A 19417-nucleotide genomic window follows, 5' to 3' on the forward strand; every position below is an offset into this window, starting at 1 on the left:
AGACTAACACATTTTTATATAATTATTTTTAAACATCCCTCTGACATGGACTACATTGTTGCCTGTTAAGTTTGCCCTAGAATCACAGCAGCGAGTTTTGCTTGTGTTCTTGCTCAGGCGAAAATAATATCATCAAATATTTAAGTGCCTTTTTGTGTTTTAGGCTTTTACTGGCACAGTGATTGAAAAGGATCCCTTACCTTGCTCAATCCCTCACCTGACCATCGCCCCACCTGCCCTTCCCACAATCCCAGAGAGAAAACTGGAGGAGGTGGTGCCAGATGTGCCTCAAGAGCTCCCAAAAAGGATGTCCAAATTCAAAGCCACTCGTCTGCATCACAAATGAGAATCACGTTCATCAGGACTTCACTTATGAATTCGGTTTTGTACAACATTAACACTTATATTAGACTTCTTCAATTACTGTCCTCTGCCTCTTGTCCTTCACACTGCTTCTATACTGTCATCTGTCTCATTGCTTTTATATGGTGACACACAGACTGTTTTTCCCCCGCAGTTTTCTTTTAAGGTCAGCATGGACAGGCTGCACATTTTGGTATCTTTTTGAGTGTTGGTTTAGATAAATAATAGCTACAAGTAGAATGGAAAAATGTAAATGCTAAAAAAAATCAACAAACAAAATAGTAGTGTAAGTAACATCAGGATTACTGCCATTGTTGTGATGTGTGGATTTGTTTTGGGAAATACTTCATTTCCCTTCTGTTAATTTGTGAAATTTATGTGCAATTTGACCTGTGTTGGCAAAGAAATGCCTGTCAATTTCTTTCAGCTTAAAAAAAAGAACTTTTTATTCCTCTATCGTCTCTCTTCACATCTTACCTCTTTGTATTATGTTTTTGTATTGTTTACAGAGTTTTGGCTTGGTTTCTAACCTAATGTACATCAACTTTTCTGTGATTCCTGGAAAAACATTGATGTTACTGGAAAAGAAAATAAATGATTTGGATTATACAAGTGATAAGCTTGGTTAAAAACGTTATTTGTTTGAGTCCACATCAACTGAAGAAGCAACCTGTCCTTGTAGTGTTGTTCGGTTTCAGCCGTTAGAGGGCGCTAAAGCCTTGTGCTTTATTTTGTCAGCTTCAAATGTCAAACGGAATGAACTACCACTAATAAAAACATTAAATATAAAACTAATGAAATAAAAAGACTGAAAATAAAGGCAGTAGTTTACTCTGATAGTCATTTGAAGCTGCTACACCTTTTTCTACATTGTTCAATGGAGTAGTAGTTCATTTCGATAGATATTTGAAGCAGACAATATGTGCTACCCCTCGAAATGAACTACTACTCCAGTGAACAATGTAGAAAAAGGTGTTGCAGCTTTAAATGTCTATCAGATTACTACTGCCTTAATTGTTAGTTTTTTATTTCATTAATTTTACTTGTTTATTAGAGTGGTAATTCATTCCGATTGACATTTGGAGCTGACCAGATGTGCTAACCCTGTTTTTGTAGATGAAATATGACTGATTGAGCAACCAGTAGCACATTCTGATGAGGTAGCACAGATCATCAGAACACCACCGTTCAATGGAAAAAAGACATTCAGTAACTTAGAAACCGAATACAGTACTAAACATAAGTAAATAACCTCAGCTAAACAAACAAAAAAAAAAGTTAAATCTAAATAAATTAAATTTTCTCACTAAAAATATTAAGTTAAACTAAGTAGAAGCAATAAAATAAGTTAAAGCAACAAAACAATATTTGATGTCTTGACTTTGTCATTAACTTTTTTTTAACTGTGTAGTGTATATATTAACCCTTATGTACTGTTGGGGATGTTTTCATCCACTCTTGGGGGGTTTTGTGTTTTAATTTGGCCATAACTTGTTCTGTGTTTCAGCTGGCAGAATGATTTTTGGTGACATCTTTTTTGACCCATATTTTGAGTAAATGCTTTGTATTAAAAAAAAAAAAACTCAACGATACACTCTGGGCAAATTGACTACCGTTTTGTTATGTTTGGAATGAAAACATCCACTGAATTAAACCGCTGTAAAGTGCATCAGATACTTTTTTGTTTTTTTTTTCTTAAATCTGTTAATCAATCTCAGCCCTGATCAAAACTATTAAATTGCTTAGAAAATGACAGGACTTTAACTCTTTAATTGCCAAATTCAAAATGATATCACTGATTTGGTGACAAACAAAATGACATATTTTCAATGTAAAAAGCAAGTGTGGACTGGATTTCTTTTTACCTTTTTATAACATCTTGGACATGTGAAACAACATTGACTATGATGGATTGTTTTTGATTGATTTCCTTTTTTTTTCCCCCTAATTTACTGTTGGTGACTGTTTTTACCCTCCATTGACTTTCATTATAGCCACATTTTATTTGATTTTTGAAACCATAACACCATATAATTATGCAATTTTTATTGTTGGTGGTTTTCCATTAGGGAAGAGATCAAATTAGCATTTTTTCTGTTGATCATCATTTGGCACCATTAAACCTGTAGATAGGCCAGTGCAAAAAAAAAGCTTAGTTTCTGTATTTTATTTGGAGTATAACAGCAAATTGAAGTGTGTGTCTGTGAGTGACCTTTACACACTTGATGTGTCTGAGAAAATCAAAATATGCATCTCTACTCTCTACAGAACTATATGGAGTAAATAAAAACAAAGACTGTGTATTTATGCACCATCAAAGGTGGTTATAATGGAAGTCAACCGGGCAAAAACAGCGACCAACAGTAAACTAGGGAGAAAAACTGAAAATAACAATGCATCAAAGCCAATGTTGTTACTAACCGTTTTAATATAAGTAATGGTGTGAATGCACATCAGCCAGTTTGGTAAGTGATATGAAGTAATCAAAATAAATAAATACTGATGATCAACACAACCAGCTCCAATTAATCTTAAAGACCCTGATTAGCTGCGTTCAGATTTATTTAGGATTGATGCAAAATTCTGCAATCCAGAGTTCAAGACCGCTTCCCCTTCCAATATGGCAGGATAGATTTGTGTTGTTAACCTTAAATGGTAACTGTAGCTTGTAGGCCTGTTAGCCATGTTGGATGATATACATTTGTTGAATGATGTGATATTTCTGAGTAAATCAATCATAAGGCAGATCTCAAGAGTCATTTATAAGGTTCATAAGGCATCATGCGCCGTGGCATTTAATAAAAGTAGCTCAACCTTCTTGGAAACAAGTATGTCAGAATAGTCCCAGAACGAGGTGACTCGGGGTGCTCCATTATTACTTCTGGCATTTAAAGGCAAGGATTGAGCACTTCTGAGGAGGACTGCCTCCATCAATGCCTTTGTTTGCGCCGGTATCAGTCACTTATGTTTGACTGCAGACTTATCCATCAGCACATTGACATTTGGACGTGGACAGGTTCTGAGTCAGCAGCTGGGCTGAACGCTGCACAGTCCATTCAATTCATTTCTGTCTAGAAAGACTGAACGATTAACTCAAATCTACATTTTTCAAGCATGATCTTCACTCTAGAGGGTTAGATCATCCCAAAATGAAAATCCAGTCATTTACTGTCTCTCATGTCAATGCAAACCTATTTTGTTCAAGTTTGGAACATACAAGAGATTTTGGTCACACTTTATTTTGATGGTCCAGTTGTTGAATTTAAGTTACACTGCATCTACATGCCAACTAATTCTCATTAGTTTATAAGTAGACTGTTAGGTTGGAGTTAGTGTTAAGTTGACATGTACTTGCAACGTTTCTTAAAGTCAGTTAAATGTCTGTTGAAGGAGCAGATATTAAGCAGTCTACTAATACTCAAATGGACCATCAAAACAAAGTGTTACTGAGACTTTTGTCCTTCTATTAAGGGTTTATACATCAAAACATCTGACAATTTAAAGATTTAGTGGAGAATCAAACATTTTAATCCTTTTTTTATTGTGATAAATTGTCTTAATATAAGTTTTTATTCGCATTTAAACACTGATGGGTGAACATAAAAAGCACACAAAAAATCCTAAGCTGGTTCTTGTGAAGGCTCAAATGTGTGTTACTATAACAGTATTCAAGTGTCAGTCAATCATTTTGATGTCGCTTAGGTGGACAGTTGTAAAGTAGCTGTGGAATGGAAACCGATGGGGTGTATGCATGATACAGTTTTCAATTAAAAAGTGTAATTTTAATCATTCATTTATACGACAACTTCATTTTTGGGCTTGACAATATTTTAAAACCGGTTTCAAAGTGCAAGTTACTTAACAATATAGACTTTGATTTGCAAGCTGAGACTGCATATCTCAGACTTGCAATGTCTGACACAATGGACTTAATGCAGCTAGTGATGTCACGGTGAGCGGTAAGGTTAGGTGTGTGCATTAAAAGGATTCCATGCAGCTCACCATGCAACTACACCAAGTCTGCATCCTGACAGTTACTCTTGTTATCTGCATGTAAACTTGCTAGGTGTGGGAGTCCCCACAATGCAGTTTAATCACACTTTTTGGCACAAGACACTATTTATGTGCATGTTGCACCCGGAGGATACCCACGCGAACGCAGGGAGAACATGCAAACTCCACACAGAAACGCCAACTGAGCCGAGGTTCAAACCAGCGACCTTCTTGCTGTGAGGCGACAGCATTATCTACTGCGCCACTGCTATATATATATATTTGTAAAAGTAAAATTTGTCAAATGCTATTGGATAATAATATAGATCAGTGTTTCTCAACCGCTTTCCTGGAGGACCATCATCACTGCCTGTATTGGATGTCTCCACCCAAAGTTACACCCATTATGGGTTGTTCTGTCTTTGCTAATAGAAGATTGGAAAAAATGTTGCCTGGTCTGATGAGTCTGAATTTCTGCTGCAACTTTTGGAAGGCAGGGTCAGAATTGGGCCTCAATAACATGAAAGCATGAATCCATCCTGCCGTGTATCAACGGTTCAGGCTGCTGGTGGTGTAATGGTGTGGGGGATATTCTCTTGGCACACTTTGGGTCCATGAGTACCAATGGAGCATTGTTTCAATGTCACAGCCTTCCTGAATATTGTTGCTGACCATGTCCATCCGTTTATGACCACAGTGTACCCATCTTCTGTTGGCTACTTCCAGCAGGATAACACGCCATGTGAAAAAAATGTGAATCATCTCAGACTAGTTTTTTGAACATGACAATGTTCACTGTACTCAATTAGCCTCCAGTGACCAGATCCTCAATCCAATAGAGCACATTTGGGATGTGGTGAAACGGGAACGGGTCCAACCCAGTACTAGTAAGGTGTACCTAATAAAGTGGCCGTGAGTGCATAGCCTATTAATGTCATCGAACCCGAATTAAACTCATCTTTCCTATGTTTCGTCACCATTTACACATTTATAACAACCTCTAGTCTGTATTCACTTTTATTTTACTTGGTGAGGACAATTTTTCCAAACGTATCCATGTTTCACATAAGAAATAGAGTTGGTTAAATGAACATTAGCATGATTATGTTCATTTTGGGGGATAACGATCACTTTTCACCCTGTGTTTTCAGATGATCCTGTGTCAGTAAATAATGCAGAGCCGCTGTTGGTGCCTTCTATTTTATGCCACTGTCTCAAGGGTTCAGGGCATCTGTGTTACCGAAACTGTCACTGATAAGCATCGCACTAATAATCGCTTATGGGCTCATGAGCTCCATAACGTCCAGCTGGTCTCTCATGCTGATCCACGGTTTTAGGGGTCAGAGTCTCTCCAAGGTTACGGAGCTCAGTTGGAATATGTCATCATTAGACTCAACATATCAGCTATAACCAAGCCATAGTGCCTCAGAGTAGCCATTTCACCCCATAATTGAAACATCTGATACTCGTCTCAAAGCAACAGTTATTAAAGGCAATTACACACCAATTAGTTGTGTAGTTAACACATCTAATGGAGCCAGATGGGGAGTATCAATTTATGCTCGAATGACAAACCTGCCCTGGATTTTGTGTGTATGCAATTAGCTGTATGAATGAATCTGGAGGTTTTTATTGCATGCTTGCTATGGATTACTAATGCTGATTTTGCTATGCATCTTTTAATCTAATTCGCACCCTATTTCCAATCTCAGACCGGCTAAATGTGTGTAGCAATTACATTAATTTTGGAGATCTGCAGTGAGAGTGTTCGGCTAGGCATGTGCTTGACTGGTAAAACAATAGATCACCACGGGCAGCTGTGTTACCTCCCTTGTTTCCATGGCAATGGCGCTGATTGACAGTTGCCCTGACAACTCCATTCAGCCACCACCTGCTAGCTGTCAATCAGACCTGCCATCCTGGGGCTATTGACAGAGCTGTCAGCCCATGTGAGATGTGCCTGTCAAAGCTGCGGTGGCAGGGAAACATCTTTTTCCTCCATTCACATTGTCTTCTCTTGCCTTCCTCTTAAACTGGAGTTTGGGCAGAGCCGTCCTCTTGGATTTACATTTACATTACCATTTAAACGCTGAGTTTTTGTGTTGGCAAAGTGAGAATTGTTATTTAATGGAGTGCAGTCAGAGTTCATTTTTGTATTGACATTTGTTGCTGTTCTCTGAATGTTTGTTTTTTTAACCCAGGCTCATTCTGAAAACGTACCCCTATATACATATCTATATACATATGGAGAGCGGCAAATACGTCCCAGAAGGTACTTTTTTTAGCAGTTTTTGTTTGTGCGAATTAGGGTTGGGTGATTCTGACCAATTTGCCATCAAACAATGTCTAATGCCGTCATAGGTGGTGGTGAATTAATTATTTATGAATTATTCATTCATTCATAGCGAATTAATTATTTGTAGCCTACCATTTCAACTATCTGACCCGCATGGTCTTTGTTTTACCCATAACCAAATCATAAATAAATGAAGATAAGTTACACACAAATTACCACCTGTAAATTACTTTTTGTGGTACTCTGGCCTGAAAAGGCAGAGTGATCTGTGTCGTTATAATGGCGTCGACTAACGTGGTTGGTAAAACAGCTGCACAACCAACAGTATTTGAGGTTTTCACTAAAATGACTAAGTACAAGCATGAAAGCAAAAGATTGAAGCAGTGTACTGACGTTGTGACACATTACCTGATAGAGTCAAAAGACTGAAGAGTCGTTAGACCGAGACAAGATTAATTAAATATCACCTTTAACAACTATAGTGAGATATGATCCAGCAGTACATCCCTGATAAACCGTTCGACGGGCACTGCTCTCTCGGGCTTTGGGCTCAAAGCACCCACTGACTGCCTGGAGCTCAGACGTGCTCAGACAGCGCATGCCAGAGTGTGTGTGTGTGTGTGGTCACGTTATCTGCATTTTCAGTGGTATAGTGTCAAGGGAGGGCTTTTCAGAAATGCTAGGTGAAAGCCAGAGTGTATGTGGATCATTTTCATTCTAAAATGCCATTTTAAAACTAAGATGTATGAGTATAAATGGGGCCTAAATGTGTGTTTTTCACAAGCAGGTTGCTGCTGCGATGGGGGTGGAGGGCATATGGATCGTGATGTCGGCTCAGCATCGTGATGTCTATTGGCCATCGGCGATGGATGATGGCATTGTCTATCGACCCAACCTTAGGAAGAGTCCGCTGAGCCCGCTGTGTACGCTTTTTCAGATGTCAAATTTCTCTCGCGAGAGGCATTCATGCCTGGTTTTTTCATGTAAATCCACCAGAGGCTGCTGTCAACCTACTGACTGACTGGCCTACCCTTCTTCCCCAAACCCAAACAATACTGTTTTAAAAAGCACTGGTTGACCTGCCCACAGCCTTCCCTAGAACTAACAGACATAGTTTTCAAAAGCAATCCAGAAAAAAAGGCCACATGATACCACATTTTCAGATATTATCACAATCTCACGTTGTTATTTACTTGTTTATTTTTATTTTAATTTTTTGCCTTTTGTTTTTGTCTCACCTGCTTTCTGGAACCGGTTTTTACCGGACTTAAACCCTATCATCGGACAGCAATACCCCAATTCCACTCCATGCCAGAAAGTCCACCGACGTACACGCCGAGCTACTGGACAAACTGGTAACAATGGAAAAGCTGTCTACGTGGAGGTAAGCAGTCAACTGGTAAGCACAAAAAGGAACGGAATAATACTGCCCCGTAGTCATTCATTAATTTTCTTTTTGGCTTAGTCCCTTTGTTAATCTGGGGTCACCACAGAGGATTGAACCACCAAGTTTTCCAGCATATGTTTTACGCAGCAGATGCCCTTTCAGCCGCAACACATCACTGGGAAACATCCATACACACTTATTAACACAGACACACTACGGACAATGTAGCCTACCCAATTCACCTGTACCAGCCTCCGCCCCGTAGTGTTCATTTTAAAGATTTAAAGACTTTAAAGATTTAAATTAAAGATTTTAAATGTTGAAATGTTTTACTATACAGCCTATTCTTATTTGAATACAGCACGTTTTACACACATGCATAAAAAAGCTCTCATTTATGTATTATCAGCATTGAAGTTGTCAAACAAAGTGCTAGCTACCCACCAATCAAAGGTTTTATCAGTTTTGTGGGCGTTGGCCTTCTAGCAGGTCTCCATCCTCACTCATTCAAGTGCACGCAGCAGTAGTAGTAACTGATTATTTTTACTTCACATAATAACTGGTGAGTGATTTCTTGTGCTTGTGTAATTTATTGGTCACGTAAATGTTTTAACTGAAGCTTTTTCTTTTTTTCTATTTATGTGTAAAATTTTGAATCACCGATTTTAAGACGTCCACGCGGGCCGACTAATTAATGCATTATCTTAGGTGTTTTTGAAGATTTCCCCGTCCTGCCGTCCGTGTGTGTGAGTGTCATCAGCCCAGCAGAGCTTTGCTCACAGCTGACAGATGACAGGCTCCAGCTCCAGGCTGACGCTGCAATCAAAGTTCTGTCACACCTGTCAATATCCCGCTGTCAAAGCAACACTTCTTGTGAATGATGATGTGAGATATTGGTGGCAGGACGGGGGCTAACTGTGCATAAACAGTCACCCCCACCCTCCAGATGAAGCGCAGGCATAACAACTTTATAGCTGTTTATTAACACTGATCTTTGCATAGGAGTTTTCTTCATTTAGAGCTGCTTAGTGAAATGGGAAGATTGTTTCTGATAAATATTTTGCCTTTAAGTTCTACTTCTGTTGTTGTTTAAGTTAAGTAACTCCTAAGTAATGCATTACAATTCTGAGACAGTTGGTGGGGTCCATTCAGAAGGGTTTAATCCCATGCCCTAACATATTAGAGCATAAGGATGAATTCTTCCAAATTCAACACGTGCCAAACAATTTCCCTGTTCAAAGGAACATGACCTGAAGTGTCCATCAATGGTAACCTTCATTCCAAAGGGCCCTCGAAGTGGTCAGTTTTGAGCACCTTGCTTTGGAACCAGGGGTGTTGCTAGAGCCGAAAGTGATAAGAGGCTAAAGGCAGCGTGCACGCATAGCCCTCGTCGTGGCCGTCGGCGTTGCAGACGTGCACCTCTCAGAAAATGTAACTACATGTCAGTGTTGCCAGATTGGAAACGTCAAAGTATCGTACCAGAACCTCAAAATTATTGTATTTGGAGGAAAATTATCGTACACGAGTCAAACTGAGAGTATACAGCTATTATCTAGACACATAGCGTTTTGACACAATGTGCAAATTACCACAATACGAAAAAAAAAAACTAGGTACCTTAGTGGGAAGGTTCAAACTCCACCTCTGAGTTGCTGTCATTGAATGTTGCATGTTACCAAATGTTGGGGGATTTATTTTTCTGTACAAATTGGACGCCGTAATGGACTGCAAAATAGTGCTGGTTGGCTTGAAAGCAGTGCACACTCTGAGGTGTGCATGCTTTGTTTTGATGAGACTTACTTTGGAAAAAAACACGTTCACAAGATGTATTTGAATTGGGAAAAACAAGAACATCAAAGGAAAACTCCCATCCTTCTCACCTTCCTTTACAGCACGAATTGTTTTAACATTATTGCTTAAAAGATCGACCTCAAACTGAAAACTACTGACCTAACCTCGGGCATGCGCAGCAGGAGCGTTAACTCGTGAGAGAGAGCCATTCTCCATGTTGATTGGCTGAGAAGAGGCAACATAAGATGAGATAGAAAACGTGCCTAACTCCACCTACTCCTCACAGACAGTACAGAAAAGATGCAGCTAGATCAATAAGAAGCCCGAAGATTACAATGAAGTTACTTTTAAATGCCATAAAATTCTGAAATTATCGTACATTATAGAATTTTTCTCATTATTGATCGTACATCATACAGAGGTCGAAATTATTGTACAAATACGATAATTATCGTACGTCTGGCAACACTGCTACAAGTGACAACTACGAGTATCGCAAGCTTTGTGATTGGTTGGCTTGAAAGCGCTGACGAGTGTGGGCAGGACCTAGAGCCTCGCGAGTCCGTTGGAGCGACTGTTTACAAGTTTTGACTGTTTACAAGGAGCTCCAGATGGAGACTGTTTCTTTGTGTTTACCTTATGGTTAAAGTTGTTGCACGTCCGCCAGTTCCTGCCTCAAAATGAGCGAGTTTGAACCACCTGTACATTAAGAAAGCGTTCAGAAAAAACAAAACAGCGAAGAAACTTGACACAGAGGAACATAAACACCTACTGCCAGCTAACGTTTCGGGAGTTTTATTGCAGATCTACAGAAACAGCGCGCAGAAGTATGAATGCACAGCTACGCGCGTTGCATACGCCGTGGGTCACGCCGATCACTTGACGCAGAAGTATAAACCAGGCTTTAGCCCTAAAGAAGCCTCACAAGCATATTTGCCTCACAAAAGTAGTAGAACACTCCAGGAAATCCCTAATATGGATGAAGGCATCCGGCTATTGCTGTAGTTGAATGAATGAAATTAAAAACGGGGTCACGGTGGCACAGTGGGTAGCACGATCACCTCACAGCAAGAAGGTCACTGGTTCGAGCCCCGGCTGGGTCAGTAGGCATTTCTTTGTGGAGTTTGCATGTTCGTGATCTCTTTGTGATTATGTGGGTTTCCTCCGGGTTTTCCGGTTTCCCCACAGTCCAAAGCCATGCGGTATAGATGAATTTAATTCACTAAAATGGCCGTGTGTGTGTGAATGTAAGAGTGTATGCTTGTTTCCCAGTGTTGGGTTGCAGCTGGATGGTCATCTGCTGTGTAAAACAAATGCTGGATAAGTTGGCGGTTCATTCCACTGTGGCGATCCCTGATCAATAAAGGGACTAATCCGAAAAAAAAAAGAGTGACCATTTACACCACTGCGACAATAAATGATCTATATAAGTTCTTCCAGCTATCTTAGGTATATTCAATTTAATAAAAAAGTGAATCATTAAATAAAATTGTTTATAATCAGATGCTAACAGACATAGCATGTTACAGTAGAATATAGCTATAAAATAATAAGCTAGATGCATGAACTCACTGTAATTTAACTATTACAGAAACAGATTGGCTATATCATATCTAGAAAGCTAGTACAACTGACGTTTTTCAATTCAATGCAGTGCACATGCCCTTTTTAGTCTTGGATAGAAAATGCCCTTCCAAAAAGATCTGAAGTGCGCCCGCGACCCCTGCTCTTCCCACAGAGCTTGTTCTGTTTCTGTATTTTGGCTTCCAAATGACACGACATAACGAGAGAAGTGCTTAGTTGCATTATAATTATGTTCCAGAGAATTATAAAAAAGATATAGCTAGCATTTGACAAAGGACAGCTTCCAGAATCTCTCCCAGTTCAGTGCTGGATTCAGCTAAAGACTCCTCAAGAGAGGAGCAGCTACAACCACAATAGCTGAATCTGTGGATTATGAACCACAACCTGTAAGTGTTTTTATGTGTTAAAATTAATCTATAACGTTCATAGTCTTTAATGTTAACGGTATGTTGTAGCAAGGAAGTAAACAACGGGAAATGCTGGTTGGCACCATAAACAGTTTACCTACAAATTCATATTTATCTGACAAGTGACTATAAACACCCACAATCTTCACCAGCGCTGCAGTGTCTCTATATACAGCCGCTTTCCGTGCGTTCTACATCTCAAATAACAAACTCGCAAAAGATATGTGAACGATTCATATTACTTACACGTGCTTATTCCGAATATATGTGAAAGAAACTTGTCAGATTTTATTTTAGAGAGCTGGTGTGAGGTTCAGCTGTGTCTTCTCTGTCATTTACTGTCTGATTTAGGCTCGAACTGATAAGGCTAATAGCTACTCTGACTGACAGTGTTTACACAAAGTAAAAGTGCTTGCTTGTGGAGGCATGAACATGACTGTCATTTTCATGTTAGCCAAGTAGCTGTATATAATCTAAGTAGTATATGTGAAAAAGTTTTTTTTTTTTTTTTTTTTTTTTTTTACGAATGAAGTATAAGCACACATTGCTTTGCATCTTATAAACACATCGAAGCCTTAAAAATACACTCTGGAACACCCCTTTTAAAACATATATTTGTATGGTATTTTGAGCTGAAATTCCACATAAACACACTATTAGTTTTCTAAAACTTCAAAAAACTATTTCACATCTTGTAAAAAAGAGGTATAATGAGTGAATTCTTTCTAGAATATTTCCCAAATGTTCAACGGAGCAAGGACATTTTCCACAGTATTTCCTATTACTTTTTGCCTTTGAAGAAAGTCAAATGTTTTAGTTTGACTGGAATAAAAAAATATGTAAATTTTAAAAGAATTAAAAACTGTTAAAGTCAATATTAGCCCCCTGTAATTGGCTACAGAACAAACTGTACGCTGTTGTCCAATGACTTTTCTCACCTTATTAATCTAGTTGTGCCTTTAAATTGCACTTTAAGCTGAATACTAGTATCTTGTGAAATAACTAGAAAAATAATACATACTGTCATAATGGCAAAGACAAAATAAATGAGTTATTAGAAATAGTTTTCTTTTTTAACTGTAATGTTTTAAAAAAATAATTCTCAACATTAGACATCACTTGGGAAATATTTGGGGGGAGAAAGTTTATTTCTGTTACGATAACCAGCGATCGCTCTCCGGAGATCGCTGGTTTCCACTATACTTAGACTACACTTCCGCCTTCTCCTGGACTACATTTGCATACATGCACTTCTCCTAGACACCAATGCTCACTCATCTGCTTGATTACATTCACCACCTGAACCAAGTCACAGACTGATAGCTTACCATACATAAGCCATTCATGAACCCGTCCAGTTTGCAGAGTCTTGTTTACCTAGTGTGACATTACAATGCATTTCCCTGTCTTGTTTCTCCGAGTTAGACCCTAGCCTTGTATTCCCTGTTCTCCTGTTTAGCCGCCTGCTTTTTTACCTGTTGCCTGTTAATACGACTACGATTTTGAATTTGCCTGCACATACCTGTTTGTACCTGATTTGACCACTGCTTGCCTGACGCTGAATAAACCTGCATATTGGATCTTACCTCCAGTTGTTTCTGTCACTCCACCACGTCGTTACAATTTCACAGGGCTAAGCATTTTTCTTCAACTGTTTACATCCAACCTCCCATCAAATTTACAAACAAAAACCATGTTACACTAATAGATACCAATCAGTCACATTTATAAGCGTATGTCTACTTTTTTAGACATTAAACTAATATCTGCTGACTGGGTTATGAGTAGCTTATTTTCCAAAAAATTGACAGGAAAATAAGACGCTAATTTTGTTTTTGCACTTGAACTCCAGTCACGACAACAGCAAAGTCAGTCTTAACAGAGCACAAGGATTAAATCAAACAGCCTATTAAAATACGCTGGGAAAATTGACATATGCAATTTAAAGACTGTCTTGCGTTTTGTTATATATCACATTTGAAATCCCATGATTGGGTCAGTGCAGGGGAGGAAGGTTCTATTAAATCTGTCTGGATGAGGCGTTCACAGTTTTAAAGAGTTTACAATATCCTGGCCATATTTCAAAGCCTATCGTCGCCGTTCAGATTAAAGCTGACGCTGATGTCTGCCAACTCACATTAATCAGAAGAGTGTCACAATGGCTTTTGCAACACTTAGAGTCAATGCTAATGATGTCTGCATTTCATGTTTCCTCCGCAGCACATTATTAATCATGATCTGTGATATTTGCTGTCCGATTGTTGTCTAATCATTCAGAAGAGTTTGCGTTTACATATTTTTTTCTTTCTAAATCTTTGGACATGATTGGCTTAAGCAAACGAGATTTGATTCCTGCCATGCGAAAAGTCCAGTGAATGGAAGCTCACGTCTGCTGTGCATTTACATGAAGTGGAATTGGAAAGGACAGGCTCGTCCTTGACAAGTACACCTGTCACGGGGTCAAGTCAGATCACATTGGCATGTTGTGTTTTGAGCTTGTTTATTTCAGGATACATTTGCTGTAGTGACTGGCTGTCCTGTAAAGCGACGACGAATGATGCAAGATGTCTTTTCAGATTGTTATTTTGACATGCTTTATAATCAACAGAAAATGCATGTTGGTTAATCATATTATTTTACCAAGTCATTGAAAATATACAGAGCTAAACTGTCTGCTTTTATGATTCAGTTCATTTTTGAAAAAATCAAATAATCTCATTATTCAACAGATATATATTGTGTAAATATTTGGCAACTCTTATTTTGACTTGTAAGTGCAAGAGGTCAAATATTTTTTTTAATTAATAAAATAATTATTTTAAATATATATGGAATTAAAATGTTTGCTTTTGTAATTCTTATTATTTTTGTAAAATAATACTCTATCATCATTCAGAGTTACAGAAATATTCATATAAATATTTAGCGACATTCTTATTTTGACCTGTAAACGTAAGAGGATACATCAAATTAATCATACTGTAGGGATTGTAAATATATAGAACTAAAGTGTCTGCTTGTGTGATTCAGATCATTTCTATCAAATAACATTCTCTCATCATTCAGAGTGTAACAGACGTACAGTTGCTACACTATAATCAGAATTATTAGCCCCCTGTTTATTTTTTCCCCCCAATTTCTGTTTAACAGAGAGAAGATTTTTTTTTCAACACATTTCTAATAACTGATTTATTTTTCTTTGCCCTGATGACAGTACAGAATATTTTACAAAATATTTAATTTGGGAAATATTTTAAAAAGAAAAAAAATCAAAAGGGTTTTAAATATTCTGATTACAACATTATTTTTTTACCTGTAAAAAAAAAAAAAAACCTGTGCAAAAGGTTTGCATGAAATTAATTTGACTGAAGTGATTGTAAATATACAGAATTAAAGTGTCTGCTTTTGCGATTCAGGTCATTTTTGTGAAACAGCATCATCATTCAGTGTAACAGATACATTCATATAAATATTTAGCAGCATAAATATTTTGACCTGTTCAAATGCAAGAGGTCAAATAAATTTCACTGGAGATTGTGACTATAATATATAGAACTAAAATGTCTGCTTTTGTGATTTAGATGTGTGAATTTGTGTGAAGTAATATTGTATTATCATTCAGAGTGACAGAAATATTCATGTAAATATTTGGCAACATTCTTATTTTGACCTGTACAAATGCAAGAGGTCAAATTAATTCTACTGAAGTGATTGTAAATTTAATATATAGTACTTAAGTATCCACAAGGGGCGACGCAGTGGCGCAGTGGGTAGCACGTTCGCCTCACAGCAAGAAGGTCGCTGCGTCGCTGGTTCGAGCTCGGCTAAGTTGGCGTTTCTGTGTGGAGTTTGCATGTTCTCCCTGCGTTCGTGTAGGTTTCCGCCGGGTGCTCCGGTTTCCCCCACAGTCCAAAGACATGCGGTACAGGTGAATTGGGTAGGCTAAATTGTCCGTAGTGTATGAGTGTGTGTGTGAATGTGTGTGTGGATGTTTCTGGATGTTGTGTGTGTGTGCGGCTGGAAGGGCATCCGCTGCGTAAAAACTTGCTGGATAAGTTGGCGGTTCATTCTGCTGTGGCGACCCCGGATTAATAAAGGGACTAAGCCGACAAGAAAATGAATGAATAAGTATCCACAAGTCCAAAGACATGCACTATAGGTAAATCGGGTAAGCTAAATTGTCCGTAGTGTATGTGTGTGAACGAGAGTGTGTGGGTGTTATCCAGGGATGGGCTGCAGATGTAAGGGCATCCACTGCGTAAAACATATGCTGGATAAGTTGACGGTTTATTCCGCTGTGGCAACCTCTGATTAATAAAGGGTTGAAACTGTAAAGAAAATGAATGAAGAATTTAAGTGTCTGCTTTTGTGATTCAGATAATTTCTATCAAATAGTTTCTACCGGCAGCTAGCTCTCTGCAACTCTCACATGGTTGCACTGAAGTTAAGCAGGGCTGTGCCCAGTCAGTACCTGGATGGGAGACCACATGGGAAAGCCAGGTTGCTGATGGAAGTGGTGTTAATGAGACCAGCAGGGGGTGAACTGTGGTCTGTGTGTGTCCTAACGCCCCAGTATAGTTATGGAGACTATGCTCAGTGAGCACCGTCTTTCGGATGAGACGTTAAACCGAGGTCCTGACTCTCTGTTGTCATTAAAAAACCTAGGATGTCCTTTAAGATAGAATAGGGGTTTTAAAAAATTGCCATTGGCCTCTGTCTATGGCCTAACCATCCCCATATCATAATTGGCTTCATCACTCTGTCTTATCTCCTCCAATCATTGTGTGGTGTGCTGTCTGGCTCAATATGGCTGCCGTCGGATCATCCAGGTGGATGCTGCACACTAGCGGTGGATGAGGAGATTCCCTACAATGTGTAAAGCGCTTTGAGTGTCCAGAAAAGTGCTATATAAATGTAAGGAATTATTATTATTAACAAATATTCTCTCATCCTTTATAGTTATTAATGTACATATTTAGCAACTTTTTTATTTGTACAAAGTCTACATCAAATGAATTTTACTAAAGTGATTGTAAACATACAGAAATGGTGTGTGCTTTAATAATTCAGATTTTTTGGGAAATAATATTGCATCATTATTTAAAATAACAGATGCGTTTGCATAAATATTAAGCAGAATTTTAAATATTAAGCAGAAAGTTTTATTTGTTTTATTTCAGCTAGAATAAAAGCAGTTTGTAATTTTTTTAAAAATATTTTAGCGTTAAAGTTATTAGCCCCTTTAAGCTTTTTTTTTTTTTTTTTTTTTGATATGCTACAGAACAAACCATCGTTATATAATAACTTACCGAAGTTATTACCCTAACCTGCATTGTTAACCTAAGTTTACAGTACTCAAACTATTTGGTTTCAAAACTTAAATAGTTTGTCGCAATCGGTTTCCTCAAACAGTTTGAGCTATCTTAACTTAACGGGTTTTACAATAATCTATTTTGACGATTTCTTGGTCATATTTATATAAAAATTACATATTTTGAAACACATTTCTAACAAGAAATATCTCTTTTAATGTCCAAACTATTTTGATGGATATCCTTAGTTTTTAGTTACAGTTATTACTGTGTTCTTCCTAGTTATTCATCTGCTTTTCTAATGAGAGGTAGCCAATCTATTTCGATTTTCATATAAAATTATATGCACTGACATATTTTATAAGAAAAAAATCTTTTAGATTACATGCACATCTATTTGCTAATGTTGTTTTTTTTTTTTTTTTTTTAAATGAAACTAAACGCTGCGAGGAAAAAATGCTGGAATAGTTGGCAATTCAATCCACTGTGGCAACCCCTAATTAATAAAGGGACTGAGCTGAAAATAAAATAAATGATGAATGAATGAATGAATTGTTGGTTCATTTAGCTGTGGTGACCTCTTAGACTAAGCCGAAGGAAAATGAATGAATGAAACTAAATACGTTTTAATTGTATGCATTTTTTGCATTTCATATGTGTCATTTATTCTCCATGCTAGCCTTTTGAAGAACACAATGAGCTGTTCTCTCTCTAAAAAAAATAACTACAGATGTTTCCCTTTGTGAATTCCTTCTTAAAACATCATATCCTGAAACAAAGCTGATGGACAGAGTTGACACCTCTGTCTCACAGCTCATGTTATTATTGGGGCATTTTTTCGTGAGGGAAGGACTCACCCTGCCAAGCACACAGGCTGATGTTCACAGCTTTGACAAGATTCTGCACCTCTTTGATGTCTGAATGCGAAGATGTACGTGCGTGTGTTCTCCAACACGTTATCACGTCTCTGTCATTCTCCAGTGCTGAACTGACATGTTGAAGGTATGGGACAGCAGCATGAGAGACTGCGGCTGTGTTTGTGTTTGTGTCTGTGCTCTATGAACAATATTAAGAGACTGCAGCTCAAATATAATGTATGGAGTAATGATGTTGCAGTCTTTTCTATTATTGTTCAATGTTTTGGACATACAGGACTTCTTAAAAAAATACAGTGTTAGTCCTTGCATGTCACTTTTTTTAGACTTCTAGAAAGATAAACCATGTTCTTGGTTTCAGAAAATATAGATTTTATAATTTTAAAAATCTATTGGGGAACAATAGAAATGTTTAACGGCTTAGTGGTGTAGCACTGTCGCCTCACAGCAAGAAGGTCGCTGATTCGAGTCCCAGCTGGGCCAGTTGGCATTTCTGTGTAGAGTTTGCATGTTCTTTCAATCTTTTACTTTTTAATTTTAATTATGTTCCAGAGAATTAGAAAAAATATTTAGAATTTCTCTCAGTTCAGTGCTGCATTCGCCTAAAATATCCTCAAAGAAGGAGCAACTCCAACCATAATAGAAGCTGTGGATTGTGAGCCACAACCTGTAAGTGGTTTTGTTTGTTAAAATTGACCTATTACATGCACAGTTTCTAGTGTTAACAGTATTTTGTAGCAAAGATGTAAACAAAGATGTAAACAAAGGAAAATGCTGTTTGGCACTGCTAACAATTTAGCTACAAATTGCTACAAATCCATTTTTATCTGTCAAACCCTTGTTAACAGGCACAATCTTCACCAGCGCTGCATCTCAAAAAACAAACTCACAAAAGTTATGTGAACACATCATATTACTTACACATGCTTATTCCGAATATATATAAAAGATTTGTGTGAGATAATGAAAAGTCACTAGATTACGTCTTACGTTAATTTGTATATTACCGACGTCATCACCTTCCAGGGCCGGAGCTAGCTAAACTGCCACTCTAGGCAGAGGACGATCATGCCGCCCCCATCCCCAATATGAGAAAACGAAAGTGACCGGTTATGAAAATGAAGTGAGGTGTCGCAGACCTCTATTCTGCCGCCCTATGCGCAGATATAACTGAGGACGCGCGGGTGTCGCAGACCTCTATTCTGTCGCCCTATGCGCGGATATAACTGAGGACATGCAGGTGCTGATGGAGGTGTCGCTGACGCTGCCCTCTCTATTCTGTCGCCTATGCGCGAATATATCTGAGGACGCGGATGGTGAGGGAGGTGTCGTGGACATAACTGAGGACGCGGGTGGTAAGGGGGGTGTTGCGGACGCCGCCCTCTCTATACTGCTGCCCTAGGGGGCGC

At 38.3% G+C, this 19417-nt stretch overlaps 1 protein-coding gene across 3 annotated transcripts in view; it reads left to right on the top strand.

Annotated features, from left to right (window-relative positions):
* Window positions 1-19417, top strand: part of uri1 (URI1 prefoldin like chaperone) — a 68718-nt gene that overhangs the window by 11286 nt on the left and 38015 nt on the right. The window contains exon 11 of one of the 3 annotated variants that reach the window (NM_001030145.2): window positions 164-982. The exons of 1 other annotated variant lie outside the window; for it this stretch is intronic. In NM_001030145.2, the coding sequence (NP_001025316.2) occupies window positions 164-346 (183 nt within the window). In that variant the 3' untranslated portion in view covers window positions 347-982. Of the gene's footprint in view, window positions 1-163; window positions 983-19417 lie in introns of those variants that run through there. One more of the 3 variants, XM_073929231.1, reaches the window with a different exon arrangement.

This window comes from Danio rerio, chromosome 18 (genome assembly GCF_049306965.1).
Source record: "Danio rerio strain Tuebingen ecotype United States chromosome 18, GRCz12tu, whole genome shotgun sequence".
NCBI lineage: Eukaryota > Metazoa > Chordata > Actinopteri > Cypriniformes > Danionidae > Danio > Danio rerio.